The sequence below is a fragment of the Arctopsyche grandis genome, chromosome 12, assembly GCF_051622035.1.
Source record: "Arctopsyche grandis isolate Sample6627 chromosome 12, ASM5162203v2, whole genome shotgun sequence".
NCBI classification, from domain to species: domain Eukaryota; kingdom Metazoa; phylum Arthropoda; class Insecta; order Trichoptera; family Hydropsychidae; genus Arctopsyche; species Arctopsyche grandis.
In genome coordinates, this window is record NC_135366.1 from 7,818,344 (window position 1) to 7,844,244 (window position 25,901).

At 33.6% G+C, this 25,901-nt stretch overlaps 4 protein-coding genes across 4 annotated transcripts in view; 2 read left to right on the forward strand and 2 right to left on the reverse strand.

Annotated features, from left to right (window-relative positions):
• LOC143920219 (queuosine 5'-phosphate N-glycosylase/hydrolase) overlaps positions 1 to 25,901 on the forward strand; it is a 529,776-nt gene that overhangs the window by 409,035 nt on the left and 94,840 nt on the right. The window lies entirely within an intron of this gene.
• LOC143920212 (uncharacterized) overlaps positions 1 to 25,901 on the forward strand; it is a 262,942-nt gene that overhangs the window by 220,402 nt on the left and 16,639 nt on the right. The gene's annotated exons all lie outside the window — the stretch shown is intronic.
• Positions 1 to 25,901, reverse strand: part of LOC143920231 (uncharacterized) — a 433,558-nt gene that overhangs the window by 69,815 nt on the left and 337,842 nt on the right. The gene's annotated exons all lie outside the window — the stretch shown is intronic.
• Smr (nuclear receptor corepressor smrter) overlaps positions 7,098 to 25,901 on the reverse strand; it is a 99,922-nt gene continuing 81,118 nt past the window's right edge. The window contains exons 7-18 of the mRNA XM_077442940.1: positions 15,338 to 15,527; positions 15,134 to 15,258; positions 12,887 to 15,050; positions 12,360 to 12,796; positions 12,108 to 12,237; positions 12,000 to 12,039; positions 11,556 to 11,927; positions 11,372 to 11,478; positions 11,097 to 11,247; positions 10,690 to 10,937; positions 10,424 to 10,612; positions 7,098 to 10,299 (exon numbers count right to left, since the gene is read on the reverse strand). Coding sequence (XP_077299066.1) covers positions 9,888 to 10,299; positions 10,424 to 10,612; positions 10,690 to 10,937; positions 11,097 to 11,247; positions 11,372 to 11,478; positions 11,556 to 11,927; positions 12,000 to 12,039; positions 12,108 to 12,237; positions 12,360 to 12,796; positions 12,887 to 15,050; positions 15,134 to 15,258; positions 15,338 to 15,527 — 4,565 coding nt within the window. The 3' untranslated portion in view covers positions 7,098 to 9,887. The remainder of the gene's footprint in view (positions 10,300 to 10,423; positions 10,613 to 10,689; positions 10,938 to 11,096; positions 11,248 to 11,371; positions 11,479 to 11,555; positions 11,928 to 11,999; positions 12,040 to 12,107; positions 12,238 to 12,359; positions 12,797 to 12,886; positions 15,051 to 15,133; positions 15,259 to 15,337; positions 15,528 to 25,901) is intronic.

A 25,901-nucleotide genomic window follows, 5' to 3' on the forward strand; every position in this document is an offset into this window, starting at 1 on the left:
GGTAGCACCCTGTTTTTCAATAAAATTTTCCGATGTTTTCAACCGTTCTTATTTTAATACATAATCTATAAATACATATGTACATAAAAAGGGCACCCACCCACATTAAGATTTGTAATGATATAAGAAACGACATATATTTATATGCATCCGAAATTTGTATCTGAGAATATCAGCTGATATTTGACACTTATTATCAGTCAGTCACATATGTTCACTTTGAGGTTTGTATCTTGATTAGGGATTGCAATTTACCGTCAAACTTTATACAGGTAAACGGTAAATAATTTATCCTATGTACTACCGGTATACCGATATTTACTGGTAAATGAAAAAAAAGTTTTTTTTCATGGATTAGATAACAGTATATGTCTACTTTTCCTAAAACCGTATATTTAACCGTAAATAATTTAAAATAAATCTGAGGCGAATAATTTCATATAAATTCATAAGAATTGCGTAACAATAAATAAATTGTATTTTTTTTTATTTTTAACCAATCATATTTATTTATTATTAAAAGTTTGGACAGTTTGAAACTTTCGTTCATAATTTACACAATCGTCTGATTGCATCTGTGTTGTCAGTCAATTTATCAATTTAAAATTACCATATTTAATATAATCTAATCCACAATACGCTATTTGCGTATAATTAAATGCGTGTATACTTAATTTGCGATAAAATAGTTTCCTATGATTACCGGTAAATTTTAAATTCTACCGGTATTTACCGATAGCGAAATTTTGACGATTTACCGGTAAACCGGTATACCGGTATTGCAATCCCTAATTGCGATTATCATATTTGTGACATGTATCAATACCTGTTTCATCGTGAATATTATAGTACTGGTCATATTCCGAATTACTTTTATTTATTTATATTATTACAAACATCCTTAGCTCTGATTTCATTCCTGCTAATTTCATTTTGAAATATTGAACCTTTCTCACATCTTATAAAATAACGAATAACAATTTCAAGGTACAGTGATAATAAACAAAGAAATAGAAAATATGTTTATATGCCTACGTCGTAGTACTTATGTACATATATATTATAAATACCATATGTATGTATGTAGATATGTACGTGTACAATGTAGGTGCATGAGGAAAAAATAATTTCTTATTATTTATTGACTTCAAACGATGTATTCAATTAGTGGGTAGACTTCAAAGCTTGTTTGTGGTTTATTTGTCTCATCCGTTGTCGTAAGCCGTATCAATTTAAATGTCAATATCATAAGGAAAATTCATATTTCCCAACCTATCATTACATTCAAATGAACGAATGCGTCGTCGGTTTGCGCATTGTTTGAATAAGAATGAATATATGGCATATGTATGTACAATATGACACCGGAAATAGATAAAAATTTCTTCCGTTTTCATTGTAGACAAAATTCCTTTGAAAAATTATCATTTGTGTGTAATCAGTATAGAAGGATAATGACCTTTGATGGGACTGCATATCGAATGGTTCATCCGAAAAAAGCATCTCTTATTTCCTTTTACTTTTATATTTTGAATTTCCATGATGTGAAAACGTTTTGAATATTGATATTTATGTATATTAAATTGCATTAACTACATAATTTATTTAATAAACCATTAATCGCCGAACCTTAAAAGGAGAACCCTTTTAATTTCAATAAATCTGTTCAGTCCTTTAGAATCAATATGTACATTTTATATATGATTCACTTCTCTCAAAATGCCTTTCTTATTTTTTTACTTTATTTAACATGAAATGCTAAGACTTTTGAATACCAATTCACTTTTCAATATGCTTTTATCCGAACATAATATTAATTATTTTGACCGCGTCCAAACGAAAAGAAAAACGAACAAAGTATTATTTATTTACCGCGAATTTATGAGTGCGAATAATGACTTTCCTATTGTAAAACAGCAATTCTCAACAACAATTTAAAATACATACATATGTATTTTACACTGAATGTTTAGTCATTATTTAAACAAACGATCATGACCGATTGTTATATTATCCCTCTTAAAATTAAAGAGAATATAACACAGTGCCGATACGTACGTACGTAAGTACCAGACAAATAAAACGACATTTCAATCAACATAAAGGTGAACTCCAAATGTCAAATAGTTTATTCGTGTAGGTATGTGTGCTTCCGACTAATGAATACTGTGAGATTTATGATCAGTGTACATACATACATGTGTACAATACATATCATCTGATAACATACAAAATTTCTGAATTGCTAAAATGTCGATTTTAGTGCTTTTTTCAGAATTCCATTAAGGTAAATTGCGATTCACAACCCTTTCGATCATTAAATCCACTTAGCAATAAACCTTAAGCTCAAGTGTCATATAAAATATTAGCATATTCATTTCGAAACGTTTAGCATTTACGCTAAAAAGTGAACCAAATAAATACGGAAAAGGGATGAGACGATGTTGCTAATTTTTTTAAGGTTTCATATTGTTACAAAGAATATACTACATGTACATACATATATACAGAGAGATGTAATAAGAATAGAGGAGCCCTTACGAATAAATAATTGTTGTCAATTTTACGCGGTACGTCTCTATAAATACGCTACATCGCACGGAATACAATCGGATCAATTTACTTATAAAAATGTTGTTTATTGTGTGTTTTTGAATGTATTGTGCAATTTTTACCGATGCTTGCCCATCTTGCGAGTAATATAAACAAACAGAGAAGTTTTTATCGGACATACGTCGAGCACCAAGCGTCAAATACGACTGATGCTAAAATTATTTAGATCTGTCCGTGGACAGAATGCCACTTGACAACAAAAGAACACCTAAAGGCACTTCTATTAATATTAAATTTCTCTGCATATATGTATATGTATATACTAATATATTAAAAAAGTGTAATAAACATTTTCGTACGTATGATATGTACCTATGTAAGTAGAATTTTCTTAGAAAAACTTTTGACGCAGGGGGAAAATATTGAGGTCTTAATTTTTGAAAAATATTTACTCACGAATTGTTAACTCTTTTATGACATCTGCGCAGCAAAATTGAATAACGTAGATTATTGGAAATATATACATATGTACAGAGCCGCGCCTAGGAGTTCGGCCGCCTATGTGCAAACTTTATCAGCATTTGTATAAATCACATTAATAAAAAAAAATTAATTGCTTGCGAGTAGGGCAAAAATCTTACATTGGGATAAATATTATATGAGAAATTTAGTGTTGAAAATTTTAATCACAATAAAAATTATCCAGAAAAACAGACAGAAAATCAAAACTTTTAGTTCTGAACAGAACCAGACGACAAGAGCGACAAAACGTTTTCAAGTTCATTTATGACAATATATTGTTTTAATCCCACATCTAGGATTAAAACAATATATTCTTTCGTTCTTTCGATGACCAACCAATACTCAACATCCTTGAAGAAATACATCTGGCAGTCGCAAAGATAATAGAACATAAAATATCTAGCTCTATGCGGACCGAAGCTATACCTATTATCTCGTTATTTCCCCGAATTATAGTTCGGGTGTGTTACAAGTAGAGGTAGGACCAAAAGCGTGCTTTTTCCAGGAAGCAGGGCGTTTTGGGTCTATTTTCCAGGAAACATGGCAAACTACAAAGCTAGAGAGCATAAAAAAGGTTCATCATAAAAATGAACAAAGCAAGGCGAACAATGAACAATGAACTGTGCAAAGTTGGTCCGCTCTTTAGTTACAAGTTGTAACTTGCAACAGCAATCCACAAGTATACAACAAAACAACATATATAAATGCATTTTAAAAAGTACGATGTCTTTTTTCGTATTTTTAAGGAATATAATTTTTTCGGATCTCATTTTTTTCGGCAGCCTGTGTGCGTTGCACACATCTGTATAGGCGCGGCCCTGCATATGTATACATATGTATAGGTATAATATTGAAAGATTGACTCATTTAATTTCCAATTCTACTCACACTTCCTTCCCAATATTTATTTTAAGCTTTTCATTCTCAGTGGTAACAAAATTCATTAATTGCATTTCTCTTTATATAAATTATATAAGACTAGTTTGGAAATTTTACTTTCACAAGAAAAAAACTAATACAAAATCCATATTTTAAAGTTACATTTTATAAGTAACTTGTTCATTTTATTCGATTTCTTGGTAGAACAGTTACATAGACGTGTAGCTAAATCCGGCGGTGATGATTATTTGATCTGTCATTTTTGGCAGGTTCTTAGCTCACTTTTTCAATGATCGACACACGTCAAATGTGTGCAGTTTTTACTGAAAGCATCGCTACATAAGCACGATACGGTCAAGGGGTTACAGCCGTTCATTATTTTCCTCGTCAGATGAACGATTCATCACTAGTGGATCGAAATCGTGGACAAACAGAGCCCCGGGCAAAAAGATTTTGAGAGTTCAGGCACCGATGCGGCCGAAACACTAAATATTTACACAGGATCTTCACCTTGAGGTAGCGTGACTTACGAATGCAGAAAACAACAAAACAAAAATAAAAACTGATAACAAACAACAAAAGTTTTTAGCTACGCACCGGATGTACGTTTTGAAAATAGCGTGCTCATTAATTTAAATCCAAGGCACAGCATAATTCTCACGCACCCTGGGTCAAACAAGTAAACGTACTTAAACACTCATTATTTCAAAACTAGTGTTGTGCCCGTTGATTTCAATGGGTGGCTTCGGAAAGGAATCGATACACGAATGAAAATAAAGTTGTATGTTGTATATAAATATAGTATAAGGTAATTTACAGGCATGCGCGCGTATTAAGGTCTGTTCATACCTATCCAGCACGACCCGTATCCTGCAGGTGTACTGCAAGTGCGGATAGTATTCTTTGGTACATTATATGGACGTATTCATACTCCATTCGCGCATACGCATTTACGCATTCATGCGCGTCCATATAGAATGTACTAAAGAATACTTTCCGTACTTGCAGGATTCGGGTCGTGCTGGATAGGTATGAACAGACCTTTAATAGTAAAAAGTCGAGTGCTCATTATTATTTATTAAAGTACGGATAAACAATTGTTGTAAATGCTTTGTAAAAAAGGTTAGGCAAACCTTTAACAATGCATTTACAACATTTGAACAATGAACGGCCCCCTCAGGGTCCGGGCTTTAATAATGAGGCATTATACGCCTGCCGTTCGCCCGCGTCGAAATGATGAATGAATGTGTGTGTGTGTCTTCGGGACGCTGACGCCACCCGTTCCAATTCACTCAATATCAGGAGCACATGTCAGATGCTCCACACCCCCCCTTCAACGCGTCTCCTCGACACGATCGGTCGCCACACCACATCCCTATTCACAACGTATACTCCCGGTATTCTAAAATTTGTTTTTTAAAATCTCCATACATACATATATACACATATAGTCGATGCCCTCGCACATTCATACATATTGTATGTATACATCCATCTCGTACGTTTTATATTTATATATACATATACATAATAAAATGTGACGAAGTTTACTTGACACGTAAAAAATTATTTTCCTAAGCTATTTGAACTCACTTCGGGGCGAAATCACACAGAGAGGCACGCGGCACATGGTTTTTTTTAGATACTTTTAAACATGCGAAAAAAATGCAGCATCCCTAGCACATATGCATGGCACCCAGTCCCAAAAATCAGCCCCTGGAATGTTTACGGTGATAGTTTGTCCTTTTAGTGATATAAGCTTGACAGTGATTAATAACGGCTAATCCCATATTTGAAGAAATGTAGGAGAAACTTGTCGAAATAATAAGATCGTACGAATTAACAATTAACTGGGAAAGGCCTTTATTGACTTGAAACCAAGACCGTGTGCCGTGCCGCTAATCTTTATGTGTTTTCACCCTTAGTCATTTTCGTATTACATATAAGACCTACATATAACCACTTCGAAATTCCTTTGTAATTGGAAGTAATGAATTTTTTGGATTTAAACATTGAGCAAACTACATATTTTGAACTACAATGCCACATTGAACTTGTTTACTTTTGCATTTTATGATTAACATTCGTAGGGCAACAATAGAAAAGATATCCTTGGAATCCTCCTTCATTTCCTACTTAAAAGGTCATAATTTTTACAATAAATGATTATAGTGTCAAGTTTGAATAAATATAAACGATAAATAATTAATATAAGATAAAATCTATGACATGATCTTAGATAATGATGCAGCATATATATTTAATTTATATTAAGAAATATAACAAATGATTTCCTCATAATAACAAAGACAATCCCGAGCATATGTACCTATATATTAGATCAAGACATAGATAAAATTAAAAAGATAAATTACACCTAAAGCCATTGCATTTAATAAAATCGAACATATCGACCCTCATTATTGATTACCGACTGTCTTCACTTTACGATGAATTACGAAAAACTGTTAATGAAATTTATCAATTTAAACTTAGTCCCGGAAGCCAATAAGTGCCGAGTGTCTCTCGCTTTGTTATTTACCTTGACATTCCAAAAACTATTTTTTAACCATCATATGCAATAATGTTAGTGCGCATTTTAACACCTTATTGTCTTATATTAAAAATGAGAAATATTATATCATTGATCATAAAATAATTGTAAAAATAAAAAAGCAGGTGGTTATCAATCACAAAGTACATACATAGTAAGAAAGGTGTTATGTTGTTTTTTTCATTTACATTATTAAAATTTTGGAATTTTATATAAGCAATAATAAACAGTGTAATTTTACAATGTAATAGTTGACAATAGCAGAGTTAAAAGTTTCCGATGAAATCATCACAATAATAACATGCAAAGCTCAGAACAAAAATATGTTAAGGGTTGTCACAGCTCATAGCAATTACCATCATTTATAATAAAGATTAACATACATACATAGAAATAATATTTATACATATATGAATGTAGGAAGATGAGGTCATCCATAGCCAGCTTGAACACTCGTGATAGATGTCAGTTTTCTTACATGTTTTCTTGGTGGGATATATAAGATTGAATCAATGATTGACAAGCATACTACAATTGAAATGCAACGAGTATTTTTTTATAATGTTTATTTATCATTTTTTTTATATACCATAATTTGGATCAAGACGGACTTAATGCGTTATAGATAATTCATCAGACTGTAGAAGAGAAAATCACAATTTCTTTATATTTATTTTACCATATTTTTTTTTATTTCTCATTTTCTTTTTTTTTTAAGAATAATCCCATCATTTTTCTATGAGAAGACTCGACACAGTAGTGTCTAAATATCAATATTATTTTATTTTGTAACTTTTTTTATTAAAATAGAACACATATTTTGTACCAGTCATCACATAAAGAATTCATAATATTAATTTTCACTTATGCGACAACTAATACCTAACATGTTCATTATTCAAAATTGCTTCAGTTTCCCTTTACCTAAGCGTATGTATAATAAATATATACATTTTATGTTTTTGTGTGTGTGCAAAGTCGCAAATTCCCATAATTGTTATACATATATACAAAATATTCATATACATTATATACAAGATGAACGGTGACTGATAAATAAAAATAAATTAGTATACAAATCGAAGATTCTTGAATAATTTTTTTATAACAATGAAAAGCTGTTGCGACCCCACTGGATAGTGTACACATTTTAACTACTGATTGAAACAAATCATTTTAAAAACTGTATGTATTTAATTATTATTATTAATAATAAAAAATCAGACGTATAATATTAACAAAAAGAAAAAAATGGAGAGTATCCCATCACATAAGTTACTGATATACTTACAATAATAAACATTATCTACTAATCTCCAAACAATCGCTCCCTCCTACATCCACACATTTTAAAACATTTACACTTTATCTTTAATTTTTTTGTATCCCGCAAACATTCACCCCTAGCATACATCTACGTATGTAATTCTACACAGGCATATATATACAAATTTACCACGCACACACGAATCGCCGGGTTTAACAAGCCATATGCGTTACGTGAATGTGTTATTATTTATAATATTTATACGTTTTACATAATCTAAAGCTGTATTTACAAAATTACTTAAAAGTAAGTTATCCAAAACGAAAGTGCTACATCAACTGCATCTTTCTTGCATTATTAATTAGTAAATTACAAGTTTGTTCATGGAGAATGGAATAGTTTCATTGGTTTTTTAGTACAAAGTTATGACAAACTTAACCAATTTAAACTCGAATGCACTCAAACAATTAACAATATCGTAACATGAACAAAAAAAAAACAAACAGCAATAATCATCACTTAAAGAGTATTTGTTTCGATATTACGATAAAAATAAAAATTTGCTATTTACAAAAAAAAGAACAGCTGGATTGTTTTGAGACAATATCTTTGTCAACATTAAGTTTCCACTTTTAAATTAATTAAATTTATTGATTCAAAGTCATATTTTTCACGAATTAAAACATTACAACTATAGGTCTATCCTCCAAACCTATATCCCTTCTATCAATAAAAATTATTATTAGGTGATTTTAATTAAAACTTTGTAAAATATAATAATAGATTCTTTTAAATCATACATAAAAATTTAATTCTTCATAGATATCCACATAGATTTTTTGATATTCATAGTTTATATATAAAACCAATATCAAACAACTGACGATTTAAAAATTAAATTACACCAAAAACTTCTTTTAGTTTTTTACACCAGGTAAAAATTTAGTTCAGAAAATTATCTTGAAATATTTTTTCCTTGGTAAAAGTTTCATAAATGATACTTATTATTCAATGTGAACACTTAGATGGAAACAATAAATGTTAATATGTAAGTAAATATCAAAAAAATCAAACGAACTTTAATATTTGATATTCCAAACATACATAAGTCCATTTAGGATACTAGAGATATACATATGTATGTATACGCAATAGAAAAACAATATATTGCATTGCAATCATCAATAATTGTTTTTATAAACAACTCGTCAAAACTTTTTCTCCCGATGTGTAAAGACCATCAAATGTAGAGGGATATTTAATAAATAATTTTAGATTTAAATGTAAAAATAATTGAAAAGTACATAAAAAAAGACAAAATGGTTTTGCATAATTCTAATTAATAAAATGTGTAAAAATATCGTGTAATTAACAAAATTGACATTTAAAAAATTAATGAGTCAAATAAGATTAAAAAAAATGTATAAACAATGCAAAAAGAACGTCGAAAGTAAATCTACATACTTTTGCAATAAAGTATATCAATTTTAATGCTGTTATTTTGTGATCACATAATTTACAACCACTACACAGTAAAATATGAATATGTATATGTAATCATGACACTACAAAATTTTAAAAATTAAATTCGGTTCAAAACAAAATATAAATCAAACAATTTAGTATTAGGTACATAAGTAAAAATATTCATTCATCACTCATTTTAATTTGTCTCATCTATATTTTTACTAAAACTATCACAGACTTCAGAAATTAGTTTGAATGATCTAAATATGTATTCAAAGATACATACAGTATTTTCATTAAACACAATTATGCAAATTATTTGCATATTTTGAAATTGGTTTATTTGCACTATTATTCGTACGCGTAAATAATAAGCATAATCGAAGAAAAATAATGAAATGCAGAAATATTCGAAATTAAATCAAATGCATCAAATCAATTCAGTAATACTAAATCAGCGCATTATGTGCTTGAAAAAGTGCTATACCTGTATATTGCATGATATAATTATCTTGTATATTGTTAATATAGTTTTTTCACCTCTTTCAACAAAAGCTAATCAAAAATTAATAACAATAATTCAATAATTATATTTTACTGTGTATTTGATTATAAAATCATTAATATTATTTTATTAATTTAGCATCAATCTTCGTCACTTAAAGGTTCATATTGTGCTGACATAAGGGGCTTAGGCTCTTGAGATGGTAATGCGGGTGGTCTTGATACTTCAGTTGGAGTTTCAGCTGGATTTGTGCCACCTGTACCCGTACCCAAACCAGCTACATTCAATGCAGAAAATGGATATGCGTACGTCGCTAGAGGAGGTGGTGGTGTTCCTGAAGTATTTGTGTCTCCAGTTGTCGAAATCAGTGATCCTGGCCTTTTTGCATCATCTTCTGTTCTCATCACTTCTACAATTCTATTTTTAACATAATCAAATGCACTGAGGTGTTGAGGCTGATGGTGATGAGGTGTGGATGTTGGTGGTGCTCCTGTTGTTGGCGATGGTGCTACATATCTTCTAGTAATATTTACTCTTCCATCTTGTCCCATTCTGAAAACAAAAACATCGCAATAAATGTAACGGACATTACTTTCTAGTATAACGAGGTGAAGACATTTATGTATCCAGATAATTGACAGCATTGTGTTAGGATTGAACAATTTGAAAAACACACCTATTAATATGATGAAGCTGAGCAGGTGGAGGTATATCCAGTTGTTTAGGTGGCCCTTGTCTAATGATGTGTCTATCTTCAGAAACATTACGTCTTTTCCATGAATCACTGTCAGGCCCAGTACTTCCACTTCCATCGACATTTGGCCCACTATTATTGGTGATATCTAAGTTGCTGAGGAGACTTAATCTGAAAAATTGAGATGTAAATTTAAAATTTCAACATCAAAAAAAATTTAATTTAAAAAAAAAATTAAAAAGTTTTACCTTGGTCCACCGTAAATTGAGCCAGGTGAACTAAAATCTTTAGCTATAATGGAATCCGTAAGTTCACCCAATGTAATAGATTTAGTTTGTGTTGAATCTTCAAGATCAACAACACTGATCACAGCTGGAGAAAGAGTTTGTCGTTGTTGTGTAGGTTGTGATGAAATCTGAGGTGGTTGAGAAAGTTGAGGCTGCTGAGATGGTTGAGGTGGAAGTTGATCTGAATTAGACACTTCACGGTGATAGTTCTATGGATATAAAAAAAAAATTTATTGAATAAATCATTTTGATGCAATATAGAAAATCAGAACAAAAAAAATGTATATATAATATGTGTGTGTGTGTGTGTATGTGTGTACATGTATTTTACGCATATTTCCATATCATTCTGATAAATAAAAACTTACGTTAAAAGGATTAAAGGGTCTTGAGAGTTCACGGGAATCTCTCCCATCAGTATTACTTTGGTTAAGCTGATGAGTTATTATAGCATCTATTAGATTTGCAGCGGTCAAAGTACCATCGGATGATGTTGGTGGACGAGCATTCGTTATCGGTCTAAAAATATATTGAAATTCTTAAAATGTGATGCTTTATTGAAAATATTTAAATTAATATAATCACAAATATATTGAAGATACTATTAAAGATAGTTTGAATTATTTTTAAGAATAGCAAGTACCTATCTCCACGATCATGTATTCTAGCTGGAGGTGGATGAGGTGTAAATGAACCCATAAGCAACCTAGCTGTTTCTCTATCTCGTCTACTTCTTTCATCATCAGCATTCTAAAATTATTAATAAAATAATAAAGAAGCTTACTTTCGTGAATAAATAATATGCAATTATAAATGTATAAACTTACGACTTGTGCTCTCTCTTGTATTTGCTGCTGATGCATGTGCCTTTCCCGATCATGTAATTGTTGTAGATGTTGTTGATGCTGTTGATGTTGTTGATGTTGTCTCTCTCTTTCCATCAAAACAACTTGCCTCTCCCGAACTCTTTCTCTTTCGCGTTCCCGATCTATTTGTAACTGTTTATCTCTTTCCCTTTCTTGTATTTGAATTTGCCAATCTCTTTCTCTTTCACGCTCCATTTCTATCTGTCTTTCTCTTTCCCTGTCTCTGTCTATTTGAATCTGCCGATCTCTTTCCCTATCTCTATCTCGATCCATTCGATCCTGATATACCTGTTGATGATGAAGAACTCTACGTTGATTTTCAAATGCTGCTTGCTGTAATAAAAATAAATAAAAATAAAAAAGCACTAAAATTATATAATATTACATTAAAAAACTAATTCATACTTGTTGTCGCAGTTGATGAATTTGTTGCCTATGAAAAGATCTGAAATGAAATAAATTTTATTATTGAAAAAATATTTAAGTTAATAAGTTATAACGCCTTTTAAGTACCTCATGGTGTCTTGATGAATCATATGATTAGGTTTTTCTGGCGGTTGTGATTCCTTATGTACTGTATGAGGTACTGGTAAAGAGGGTTGTTGAACAGCAACATCCACAAGAGATGAAAATGCTTCATGACCTATGAAATAAAAAAAAATACATATAATAAGAAAATATTTGAAACTACTCAAAACACAAAAATAATTCATTAAAATGTTATTATTTTCTGCAAAATACCATATAATATAACATTATATATACCAGGAGGTGGATAATGATGAAGAGGTCTCGGAGGCTGATGAGGAGACGGTGGTTTTGCAGTCTGGGGTACTACAGTGTTGTGTCTTTGAATTACACCTTCACGTCTCTGTTGTTGTTGTTGTTGTTGGGATTGTGGTTGTTGCAATTGTTGCTGGGGCTGTGATTGCTGCTGTTGCTGTTGTTGTTGATGCTGAGTCTGCGGTTGCTGTGACTGCGATTGTTGTTGATGTGGCTGCTGCTGCTGCTGTTGTTGTTGTTGTTGTTGTTGCTGCTGTTGTTGTTGTTGTTGTTGCTGCTGTTGCTGTTGTTGTTGTTGTTGCTGCTGTTGTTGCTGTTGTTGCTGCTGTTGCTGCTGTTGCTGTTGTTGTTGTTGTTGTTGTTGTTGTTGTTGTTGTTGTTGTTGTTGTTGCTGTTGTTGTTGTTGTTGTTGTTGTGGACTAATAGCAATTCAATAAAAGGAAAACTTTATTACACACGACATCTTCATAATATCAAAAATTTACATACATTCAAATACGAAAACCAACCTATTAATGTGTTCAGCAGGGGAGCCTCTGGTGGAAACATAAGAAAGTTGTCTAGGAGGTGGCTGTTCCTGACTGGTACGACGCTGGTGAGATCCATGCATTTGTTGTGATGTTATATAATCTGCCATGATAATTTGTCTTTGCTCCAAGCCATAAGAAGGGGGTCTTGAATAAGTGGACGGTGAGGTAAATATACCATTACCTCCCGATGTTGTGCCAGAACTTACACTGGTACAAGGTGATCCTGTTTGTGGAGCATTCGGTTGTGAATAGGGACTGAAACCACCACTTTGCATAGAATTTTGACCTCCTGGGCTTTGTCTCTTTTCGTTTCTAGAACCCGTGTAAAATTCATACATTCTTTTTTCAGACATGTGATGAGAAGGCATATGAACAGGAGTCCCTTGGGTAATAGAACCAATTTTTGTTTCTGGAGGAGTATTTCTCAAAATGTTGTCATACCGAGGACTAACATTTGAAGAATTTTGCGGCATATGTGAAGGCTGAGATGAATTCACAGGAGTTCCATGAGTTATCGAACCCTTAGGTCCATGAGTTCCCATTTTTGGACTTAATCTGGGCGCTGTCTTGGAGACTTTCATTTGAGAAATAGAAGTCTGCATATTTTGTCCTCTGGAAGGTATTTGTGACATATTATGCTGGGAAATTGGAACAGCAGATACATATACAGATGGTGATTTTGACATTGCTCTTTGTTCAACATTGTGATGATAGCTGTTATAATTTGGATCAGAAGTACGATACACCGTAACCTGACCGGGTGGGGTAGTAGAATGCAATGCCAATAAAGGTTTTGGTATAGGAGGAGGTGGTCTTTCGAAATTCTGATCTCTAGGCTTCTTAACTCTCAAATCTAATGTCTCTTGATCTGCCTGTATTTGGACTACTACTAAACTCTCTTTCGGAATACCTTGTGGTTGAGACGATGGTTGATTTACAGGTGTAATTGTTGCAGCAATTTGTGAACTGTGTACAAGTTGTTGTTGATGCATAGTTTGTTGAGAATGACTATGAGAATTCACTACACTTAAAGTCGCAAGACTATCCGTACCTTGACGATGACTTAGTAAAGGTTGACCTGTGCTATTTTTGTTGATTGTTGAAATGGGTTCTTGTCTGTATTCTCTTACAAATGTAATATCATTCGTAAGAGAATCACTCTTAGGTGGAATACTGTTAGCATTCATTTTTTGTGTGTTTCCTTGTGGGGGTATTAAAGGACTGCTTTTTTTTAGTGTTTTCTCAATGACATCTAACATAACATCTCTAACTGTGAGAGGAGAATGACTTGTATTTTCTAATCTCGAAGGATTAGGTGTTTGAAAACTTTGCACCGGACCATTGTGTTGATTTACATTTCCAGAAACTACAGTAATTGTTGCTTGGGACGGATAAGGTGATTGTGTTTGAGTTAATGAAATAACTTTAGGACTTTGTCTATTAGTTGGTGATTCATTCTCTTCGTCTGCGGTTTCCGTAGCTGAACTATCATACTCGTCTTTAGTGACAAGCTTAGGTGGAGGTTGCGAGCTTGCGATTGTCTGGGATACTATATTCGAATTTGTTAAATTTTCCACAGTTGTTAATGATGTTATGCCGATTACGTTAGATTTTTCCTCTGGTATTGGACTAGTTAACAATACTGGTGTAAATGTTGCAGATCCACCAATAGAATCGACAACCATTGGTTCTACCGTTATATCCACTTCACTTTTTGTTTGAGGTATCACAGAATTGCTGGGCGATTCAGCAGAAGCCGTATCGGAATTTAGTAAATCGAAATTTTCATCACACGATGATGTACTACTACCGCTTTCTTCTTCGTCGGTCAACACTGGTTTCATCTCATCTCCGAATTTCATTTTATTATACTCCGAGATAATTTTATCGAGACTATACAATTCTCTATAATTCAAATAAAACCGCTTTACGTGATTTAAAGGTTTTGCCATCAATTCTGCAGTGACCTTCCAGTTTGTTCCATGTTCTTGTAAAAGAGTTTTCATTTTCGAAATTTCTTCTTCAGTAAACCTACTCTCTCCGTCTATCGTCTGATCAGGTTCAAGTTGAAGATGTGGCGCCAACTTTCTTGTTATTCTTTTGAAACACGTTAAACAACATTTGGTCAATGTAGATGGAATTTCTGAAAATAATGAAAAATAAAATATTAATAAACAAATGTTCCCGAAAATGTAAATTTACAAAACAGATTAAACAATTATTTACGAAATTCGGTGATGACTGGATCTTTTACATCAGCAGGTAATTCGAGCCATTTTGGTGGGAGATGTCTTAACCTTTTGGCTCTAATTTTTGGCATTGGACACGTTGGTACAGGACATTTCGTATACCTTCAAATGAAAAATATTAAAATCGAATAAGTTGCAATTTATAAAATTTATCATACATATGTAAAATTATTAAACAAACCTGTAACGAACGCATTTGCAATGACAAGTTTTACAAACTCGTGCGCCAGGTGGCAATGCATCCTCTCGTAATCCATAATGTGAAGCATGTTTTCGTGCTACTGGACGGGTTTGGACACAACATTCTGCTCGACACACAATACAAGGTTGTCCTGCAGTGTTGATAGCATTCTCAGCAGGTTTTTCAGTATCTGTAATGAAATTAAACGAACCCATTAAAAACGTTTATAAAAAATTAACAACTTTACTATCGCAACATTTATACACAAGAATAATAACTGTTATTTTGTGTATACATATTAACTCAAACAATATACATAAGCAAATTTTAAAAATGCACCCATCTGCAAAAAATTGGATAATATTTACTAAAATAGTAAATATTGTGACTGGTCAATATACCAGTCCGATTCGCTATATTTGCGTGTATCAGCAAATTAATGATTGTGTAAGTTTTTATATTATTACAAAAATTTATTCTAAAACGTAAATGTTAATATTTGCAATAAATTGCTTTAAAAACAAAAAATCAATGTCTTTAAGATCAATTTAGTTTCAGTGTGGGATGAATAACAAGCACTTAAAAAATTGAGTTTAAAAAATCGCCCTATCTGAAGTGAAGTATCAGCATAATGGAGATGAATCGATGAAAGTAAACAGCATAAGATAATTGCAATTGAAAATATGATAATGTTTGAAAGAGCAATCTGTCGATGGGATCTTCAAATAAAAATTGACCCACCATTTATTTCACCAATAAATGTTTATTTATGAAAACAGCCTCAAAGTGTATTACTGAATATATTGTATGATTTTTGGTCTTCAGATGAAACAATTGTTGGGTGATGGTTTTAAAAAAAGGTAATAAAAGAACACCCCAGGGATAGGGTACTTAAAATAATTGAAGCATATATAATGCAGAGGGCAGAACGCGCATCCGACTCATCACCAATTCACTAGCAAATTCATAAAGGCTTTTTGCAGTTATTTAATAACTGAAATATGAAAAGCTTTTGTGTAACTTTCAATTTAATCCTGGCCAAATTTAATATTCACAAAAACAAAGAATTTGACGTCAAATAAACCGAGCTTCAACAAGCACTGAATTTTATCAATGCTATGTGTGTATTTTGTACGCCGAACAAACACAGAGTCGGGATCAACCACACATCGTTTTATTAAATTATTTATCGTATATTGATATGCCTAATTATACTTATCAGTTAATTAGGATTCAAGCTAAAATACCTTCATTTGGGTACATTATAAAACGCTTTGATTCAACAGTACTGCCTAATTTAGAATGCTACTGACAAGAAAATAAATACGAAATGCGTACTTAGGACGTGTTGGTTACCCCTGGTTTAATCTAATAAATGTGTAAGTCAATAAAGAGGGGCTCGCGGAAAAGAGGAGGTAAGTGGGTGGCAAAGGGAGGAAGGGGTATTCGGGAGCCGCGAGGGGGTATGTAAACTGTGGGTCACGTCATTATAAATTCTGTTTTGGAAATTAACGTTTGCGCGGCAGTGTTTGATTTGTACTGCTAATGCCCGGCACTCTGTTGGCAATCTCCGTTAGTTACACACATACACACGTAAATGCAGATATATTTATAAAAGTAAGTTTAAATTAAATGACTAGATTAAACAGTTTCGACAAAATCATGTTTTATCAGAAGATACTACTAAGTAGGTAGTATAAAAAAACATTTTAAAATAATTCAATTTCATCAATGTCCAAAAAAAGATAACCTCCATCGATATGTATTTATTTTTATTTAATTTTACATATGATGTCATTTATACATATGAGTTCATTTTATTTTATTTTACAAGATGTCACCCCAATTTTAAAACAACGGGTTTCTAATTTTTTTTCAAAAAAATTATTTTTTGTATAATTTTTTTTCAAGATTTGTATAATGTTTGACAAAAATTATATGAATTTTTAGATTAAATATCGGGTTTCCGGAAACTTTTGATTTTTAACAATGGGTTTCCGGCAACCATTAAGTTGACACTACTGCATACATATGTATATAAATATATGTGATAGTGAAATTATATTTAGTGAAAATATATTTTCACTGATGTTTCAGTGAAATCATAACTAGTAACATTTTCAGGGTTGGTTTTATTCATTTAAAATTAAATTGTTAGGGTTGGTATTATTTAAGGTTAGGATAAGTTAGGTTAAGTAAGGGTTGGCCGTATTCATTTAAGATCGGGTTGTTAAGGTTAAATTGATTGTTTGAGGGTTAAATTTAACGTTTAAATTCATTGTTTGATACATTTTCACTTCTTGAATTGGTGAAAATATATTTTCACTTGAAATACATTTATACCAAGACATGTATATACCAAGAAGACCTAACAGGTAAGCCCAACGCGCTTTTCCTGACCAATTACAAGCATCCATAAACAATTACATATATATTTATACAGTATCAAAAAAGCATTTATGGACAAATTTGATAATACTAATATTTCGAGAAATACATACATTATACAGAGTAGGTAGCATATTTTTATATCATAATCAACAAATTAGAGATGATAGCATGAATTCATGGAAACTCAAATTTGCGAGAAACAGAATACGTTGCCAATTTTTAGTGGAACCATTTCAACAACGAATCAGATAAATTGACAAACTCTGAAAGGATCGACCTGGAGTCAGAGATATTCAAGGTCTTGCTAGCAACACCGGGCCAAGGAATGAACCTATGACCCCTCAGTTGAAAGCATTAAACGCTAACCACTAAAAGATGTTGCTGGTTATGTATGTACATATTTTTACAATATTGGCGGTTGACTCCACAGTTATATTTCTGATTCACTGTCTTTCAATAACGAAAACCTCAAGAAATTTAGGCAAAAGTATTCATATGTATGAGAAATATCAGATGGATTTGACGATCGGAAGTGGTACCTCGACAAACAGCGCACAGAGTCATCTTAAATAATAGTTTTTAATTAAAAATATGACTTTTAGATATTATGGGCCTTCCCTCTGTCTCTACGATATATGCAATTTATACCTACAAGTTATTACAATTCAAACAGAAGATTGATTGGTGCGCTAATCGTCAAATTAATTGAATATATGTCACATGCATTTAATAAAACATTAAAAAGTAATTTTGAAGGAAAATACGTACGTTTTCAGAAAGCCATTACGAATATTGGTTATTTATTGGTGGGCACGAAAGACAAAAAGCGGTTCACTGTTATCTACAGTGGCTCTGCTGTTACCGGTATACAATTATCGCTGTAAATATGACGAGGCAAAGCAATAACGCAAAGAGGCCGCCCAGGAATCAATCATATAAAATTTAAATGTCCATCAATACAGTGTGTTGTTTCAGCTGGCAGTTGCACCACTGGCCAAAACCGATTATCGCGCGACTCGTTTTAATTCGACCGGAGACATCAAACGTTTGACAGCATCCGCAACGAGCGAACACGAACGCCAAAAAAAAATGCGCAAATGGACCGGGACTCCGACGCATGTACTATGCATAATCGGGTAAACACCGTTAGATTGGGGCAATCAATTTCGCGAACCAATTAAATCACAAAAATGAATAATCCATCAAGTAATAAATTTGACTAGATTAAGTACGAGTATCGAACACAGGCGGACTGAACCACATTGGATTTGGAAACGTTTGGATTCAAAATTTAAAATAAAAATTATAGCGCTCTCGTTCACAACGAACTAAAATTAGTGAATGATTGTTTTTAATCATACTGACAACTTCTTTAATTGATATATGTACATATGAGCAATGGATACAATTGATTCATCGACTAATATAACTAAGCATTATTATTTATGTTTAATTCAATTTATATACATTTAAACATTAAGTTTTATTTCATTATTATCTATATCTTTACCATTATCGTTTACAGCCATTCATACATACAATACATCCACTGCCGGATGAAGGCCTCTCCTCTCGCTTCCGCTCGTCTCTGTTTTGCGCAACTCTCATCCATCTCACCCCCAACACATTTTCCTAATATCATCTACCCATCTTTCTTGCGGTCTTCCTTTTACCCTTTCGCATTCTCTCGGGTACCATTCCAGCACTTATTTTGTCCACCTTTCATCCATTCTTTTTGTCACGTGGCCCACTCAGTGCCATTTCAATCTCTTCACATATCCACTAATGCATCCACTACCCTTGTCATAATTCTTACGTATTCCATTGCCCATCTTTCCTCGTTATGCCAAGCATACAGCGTGCCATACTTCTTCGAGTTCATTGGACTTAGTGTAGCATCTTGGCATTCAATGCCCAAGATTCCCATCCATGCGTCATCACTGACAGAATACATTGATCGAAGGTTTTTTTCGTCATGCAAAGTGGCATTTTTTTATATAAAAGCGGCTTTCATTCGTCCAAATGCACTCCATCCTAATTTAATACGTCTTTTTATTTCTTCTATTTTACTTTGATGACTACTTCTATAATACAATTTTACCATACATATAATGAAATGATAATCTTCATAATTAAGCGTATATACATACATATTTATACGGACCATCCTTAAGCTCTGGCCGCACTATGCGTCTGCGACACGAACGGCAGCGTGCGGCCAAATATTGTTTGTATGAAATTGTATGAGATATAACACACTACGTCGCGTCACGCGCAGTGTGTTATATCTAGAGGTAGGATAGTCACAGTGCTATCCATTGTTCGGCAAACCTTTAACAATGCATTAACAACCTTTGAACAATACACGGCCCCCTCAGGCTCCGGTGACTTATATCTCATACAATTTCATACAAACAATATTTGGCCGCACGCTGCCGCTCGTGTCGCAGACGCAATAGTGCGGTCAGATCTTTATGGTGTGGAGCAAAGCTTAATATTTTTACAAGCTTTTTGTTGGTTTCCCTTGGTTAGTTATTATATTTCAAGCAATACATAAGGCAACTGTACGAAGCATAGCCAGCGACCAAGTTCCCGTCACTTTTTCATTAAAATGCAAATAAAAGTTACTTCGTTTTCAATTTTTATTTCAAATGTCAAAGCTTTCATTCTTCGAATTCGTTTCTAAACTAACTGAATTCCAAGAAGTAGCAAGAACTGGGAATAATGGGTAATTTAATTAATCGCTAAAATTATGTACTGTGTCCAAAGTATTATATAATACCTCGAATTGAGTTACAAAAACAAACAGATCAAATATGATATTTAATTAAGATGTTTCCATGTGCGGATTTCTAGAAAATTTTCAAAATTAAAAATAGTCGACGTTTTCCGGCGAAATTCCCTTAACCTAACGAAGAGGGAGATTAACCTCATTTGCTTCAAAGCGTATTTAATAAGTATGCATATACGTGACAGCAGATTTACCGCGACTGTCAACTGACCGATATCGGAGTTATCGTTATTACATTCATATAAATTTCAGCGTGTAATTTTAGGAAATTAACAAACAGAACAGTGCATATTTAGTTAGGATCGTCGGTCAAATCGAGGCTTAATTGTAGAGACATCTAACAATATACATACGTAATTGTAAAATCGCAATCCCACCTAAATGACAAGATCTAAACGCAATTTTTTTTTGATATAATCCAATTTTACATACATTTGCCAGCATAGCTTAGTGGTTGCATTAATGCTAACCATCCAGAAGTTGCCAGGTTCGATTCCGTGAGTTGACCTCAATTGAAAAGAATTTATTCCGAGTATTATATGTAGTACTGCTGGTCAGACTTGGATATTTGTGGGTCCAAGTCGATCGTTTCCTAGCGGAGTTTGCTAATTTATGTGAATTCATTGTTGAAGTGGATCCTCATCAAATTGGGAAAAACCATCCAACCCACTAAATCACCACTTTTGAATATGATTTCAAAATTTATATGCGTTTGTACAAGTTTAATACCATAGATGTCGCTCAGGAGGAACCCGAAACATGACATCATGGGAAAATATAATTGGATCCATCGAATATGGCGCCTTTCCCAAGTATAAATAAATATATCGCACTCTCACTGGTGGTGGTATTTCGAAGAAAATGATCTAAGCTATGGGTCTTTTTTTGTGAATCCATTGATAAAATGATATAGACAACCCCAAAGAGATGTTGTGAATCGCTTATTTATAAAACCGTTTTGCCCGTGTCCGGACATTTCATCGCAGGGACAACTCACTGACAGATTTCATGCAAATATTTTTTATCCAAAATAATCTTTAATTCTTATGTTGACTGTACTTTTTGAAATGTATATTAAAACCGTTATTCAAATATTTGGAGCAATGACTTTTTTAATCATACTTAGTTAGTATCTCTTTTTTAATAAAATTAATTGAAAACTTTCTAGCTTTCTTTTATCAACAAAACAATAAATTATATATTTTGTTCGAAATTTTTTATTGCCGTATAGTATTGTAACGTGGGAACATGTGACGTGGGTCTGTGCATTCGTGGGTGAACAATTGAGACCCCGGATTAGACTAACGAGACTGCCCAAACAAAGGATACGCTAGAGTTCTCACAGACCTGGGTGAGTGCGTGCGTAAACAATAGACTCGCCAGGGTAGACCTTAACGTGCCTAGATAATAGACACACTGATGCAGAGCATCGCAACCAGTGTACCGCGGTAGCGTAAAAGCGTATAGCACCATACAGATCTAACGCGTTCGAGCGAGATGCGTGTAAAGGTTGCGATGCTCTGCACTAATGGATCAGGGAAGCTGTGCTATGCAACTTGTCCTTTATAATGTTGCGTAAGGGTGGGTGGAGGATCCAAGTAAAAGGCCAACAGTCGTTTCACAGCATTTATTGATGATTCAGGAGTTACACGCACTGTCACCGCTCAGTCCAGAATGACATGATATCGCCTACGTACCGCCTTATAAGGGGTAGATCTCTCAGGGCGCCTAATCTGTTTACCTGTTGTATAGTCACGTATTCGGATATGTATTTCCACGACATTGGGTCTTCCCGTACTGATTCTGAGAAATAACTAATAACGGTCATTGTTTAGCCTAAATGCACTTAGAGTCCAGATATAATCCAGGAAGTAAGTGCAAGCACTTACATAGTTAATCCGATAACAGATAACCCTTGAACGGTCACATAGTCTCTGGGATTCTATTCGCTTAATCCGCGGCGTACGTAACAATAAGGAGGTACAACCAGTAGATAAGATTATTCTAAAGTGAGCGGTGGATCCGCATGGACCTCTTGAATCGTCGAATAAATGCTGTGAAGCGACTTTAACCTTTCATTTGGATCCTGAGCCCACCTTTACGCTACAGTATAATTAAAAAATAGATGCATGAAATCTGTTGGCGAGTTGTCCCCGCGAAGAAATGGTTGTGAGATGAAAATATGAAATGTTGATCTCAAATGGATAAATTAGCATTTGATCAATAACACAAGTGCTTATTTTATCTCGACAACAGTTCAATATGAAGACAAAAATCATATTTCAAAACAATATACCAAGATATGTATGCTTTAATTCAGAGCATCGCAACGTGAGTGCCCCGGCCCTTTTTGTACCGTGGGCACCACTTTGATCTAACGCGTGCGAACGAAATCGCTGGAGAAAACCGATGTTAACGTTTTGTCACCTATGTATGTAGGGACTAGCTAGCGACTGCCCTACATACATGACAAACTCTACGTAAGAGGTTGCGTCGCTCTGCTTTAAGACGGTACTCTATGTACATGGTTAGAATCGCGTAATTGTGGACGACACGACAAAATGATTTGAATAGGCCGAGGATTTGTGACGGCGCATATCTTGATCAAATAGTGTTTCGTGTGCCGTTATAATTTGCACGGGGGAGGAGGAGGGCTGAAGAGAGCCGGCGGTCAAAAGTGTTAACAATGTATTTGATTTGTATAATCAGCGTTTCTTGGGGAGGGGCCACTCCAGTTTAAATAGCGAGCGGTGATGGGAACAGAGGAGGTAATTAATTAACGGCGCGGTGAGAAGATTTAACTTGTCAGCACAAGTGTTTAGTGAAGTTAAGCCGGCGAATTAATTTAATAATCCGGGCTTAATTAGCCGCGGTGGCGGCCGCTTGTGTGCTCAGCGGATCCCAGACGGCAAGGAAGACTCGACGGCAAACACCATCCGAAAGCGAACTCCACCATCGCCACCTCATCCTCGTCCTCCACCTCCTTTTTCACCCCTTCACACATACAAACGCTGTCGAAATTCAAATACACCAAGGTGACTTTATAATTTCGTCTAAAACCTAAAACATCGCCAGATGTAGCCAGGATTCCGTGGAGTCTGTAATAAAGGTTCTGATCCGACCTCCTGCTAAGACTCCAGCTTGAAATCATTGCGTCTTCCTAATTGAAAACGTCTCCACCACGACGGTTTCGATTCGATCCATCAGTTAAATACTGAGCATATGTACATGTACATATGGTGACGCAATTATAAAGAAACACACTTAGTACCGTGTACATAGGCGCCGAAAGCAAATGGAATTGAAAAAGTGATCTAAAATAAAATAATTGTGCGTAAAAAAGTATATGGGTCTGGTTCACTGCATCGAAAGTCGAAAGATCGAAAAGCAAAGATCGAAAATGAAAGATCTTAAGTCGAAAGATCGAAAAGAATGTATACATGGTAAACGGTACTATGTTTATATAATATATATCAGTGGCGTGCGGTAAAATTCTCTCTCTTTTTTGTCATACAGCCTTACTTAATGTGCACGTGCAGGATACAAGAGGAACAACCTGTTCCTCTTGAATCCTGCACCGAAAGCAGTGGCGTAGCCAGGATTTTGTCAAGGGGTGGGTTTTGACAGGAAAAAAGGCAAGATAATTTATATTTAAGTAATATAAAATCACAACATATAAAAATAAAGTAAATACGTAATAAACGTATGGTATGAACAAAATTCAAATAAAATAAAAATAATGAATACTTTAAAAAAGTACGAAATTCACAGATCCAATCTTCGCGTATTTATCTAATATTTTTTCTGCGCTAAAATTTATATCCCTATGAATATCTAATAAAGCAGGTCCATTTAGTCGACATCGTATTTTTTGAATATGTTTTTAGTCATCGTAGTGTGGAAAAGCTCCGTTCACTTGTGTCTGTTGTCACCGGAAGTGTAGCTAGAATTTTTAGAAGTATGTAAATATTGAAGGATTGCAAATTGCAATTGCAGCTAGTGCGTTTTTTGGTCGATTTTCACTAGTAATTATATATTGCCACCACATTTCCAACTCTCCAGTTAGAATGCAAGGCCCACAAAATATATCTTGGTTGTAAATTTTCCCCGAAGTCTTTATCTTATTTTTTAAAACACTTAATGGTTGAGAGCTTTTTCCATCAGGAAGCAAACATTGGAAATTTTCAAGTACATACATATATGTTTACGTCCTAAAAATCTGTCATTGGATTTGGGATAGAAAACTATACAAAAATGGTACAAACGATCAATTGCGACAGGAGTGGGATATTTTGCTGCCGACTGCACTCCGCCAAGGGGGGGTCCAGACCCCCTGGACCCCCCCCCCCCCCCTTCGCTACGCCACTGACCGAAAGTATATATGTAAGTAGTTGACTGGTTATGGCGAATATTTTCGACGAATTTTCGACTATTTTATCGCGGATTAAGTGCATATACAAGCACATTATAGGATAATTTTACATTGAAAATCGATGCAAATGGCGTATTGTGGATTAGGTTGTCTTGGAATATTCAGTATTAAATGTGGATATTTCAAATTGATATATTCACTGGCAACACAGATCAACCAAGTCGAAATAAATGCGGTCAGACGGTTGTTTCAATTACGATCGAAACTTTCACATGGTCCAACTTTAAATAAATAAACATGATTGGTTAAAAATAAAAATAAAATTTATTTATTATTACTATTGACTATTCACCTGAGATTTATTTTTAATTATTTACGATTCAATATAGATCAACGATTTTATGAAAAGTAGTCACATACAGTTATCTAATCCACGATTTTTTTTTCTTTTACCGGTAAATACCGGTATACCGGTAGAAGAGAAACAATTTTCCGTTTACCGGTTTATGAAATTAAACGGTAAATTGCAATCCCTAGAAGGAATACGTACGAATTTCCAGTCTAAACGAGCTTCAACGCGTTTGAGATGCTTGTCGTGTTCAAGCTACTATGTTTTTAATTTCCATTAAACGATACAACACAATGGCGTTGAATCAAAAACTGTTTTCTATACATTGAACTTTAAAAATATGGCTTATTAGTAAGAACATTTTGAATGTATATTAAAAAACATGATACTTTGTATGTAAATTGAAGATTTTTGACGCCTCTTGACTTCAACTCGGACCAAGATTTAATGATGTCATCTTGATAACATTCAAAATCACAATACAATAAAAATGATGGGAGTGTAAACCTGCTGTATATTACTATTACTATATGAGAAGCTATTGTTGTACGGCAACGCACATAAATCATAAGGTGAATTCATGTTTGAACTTACGTTCGATTGCAATTAAAAATATTCCATCAAATTTTTGAAAGGAGATAAAACTCATGCCGCAAAACAG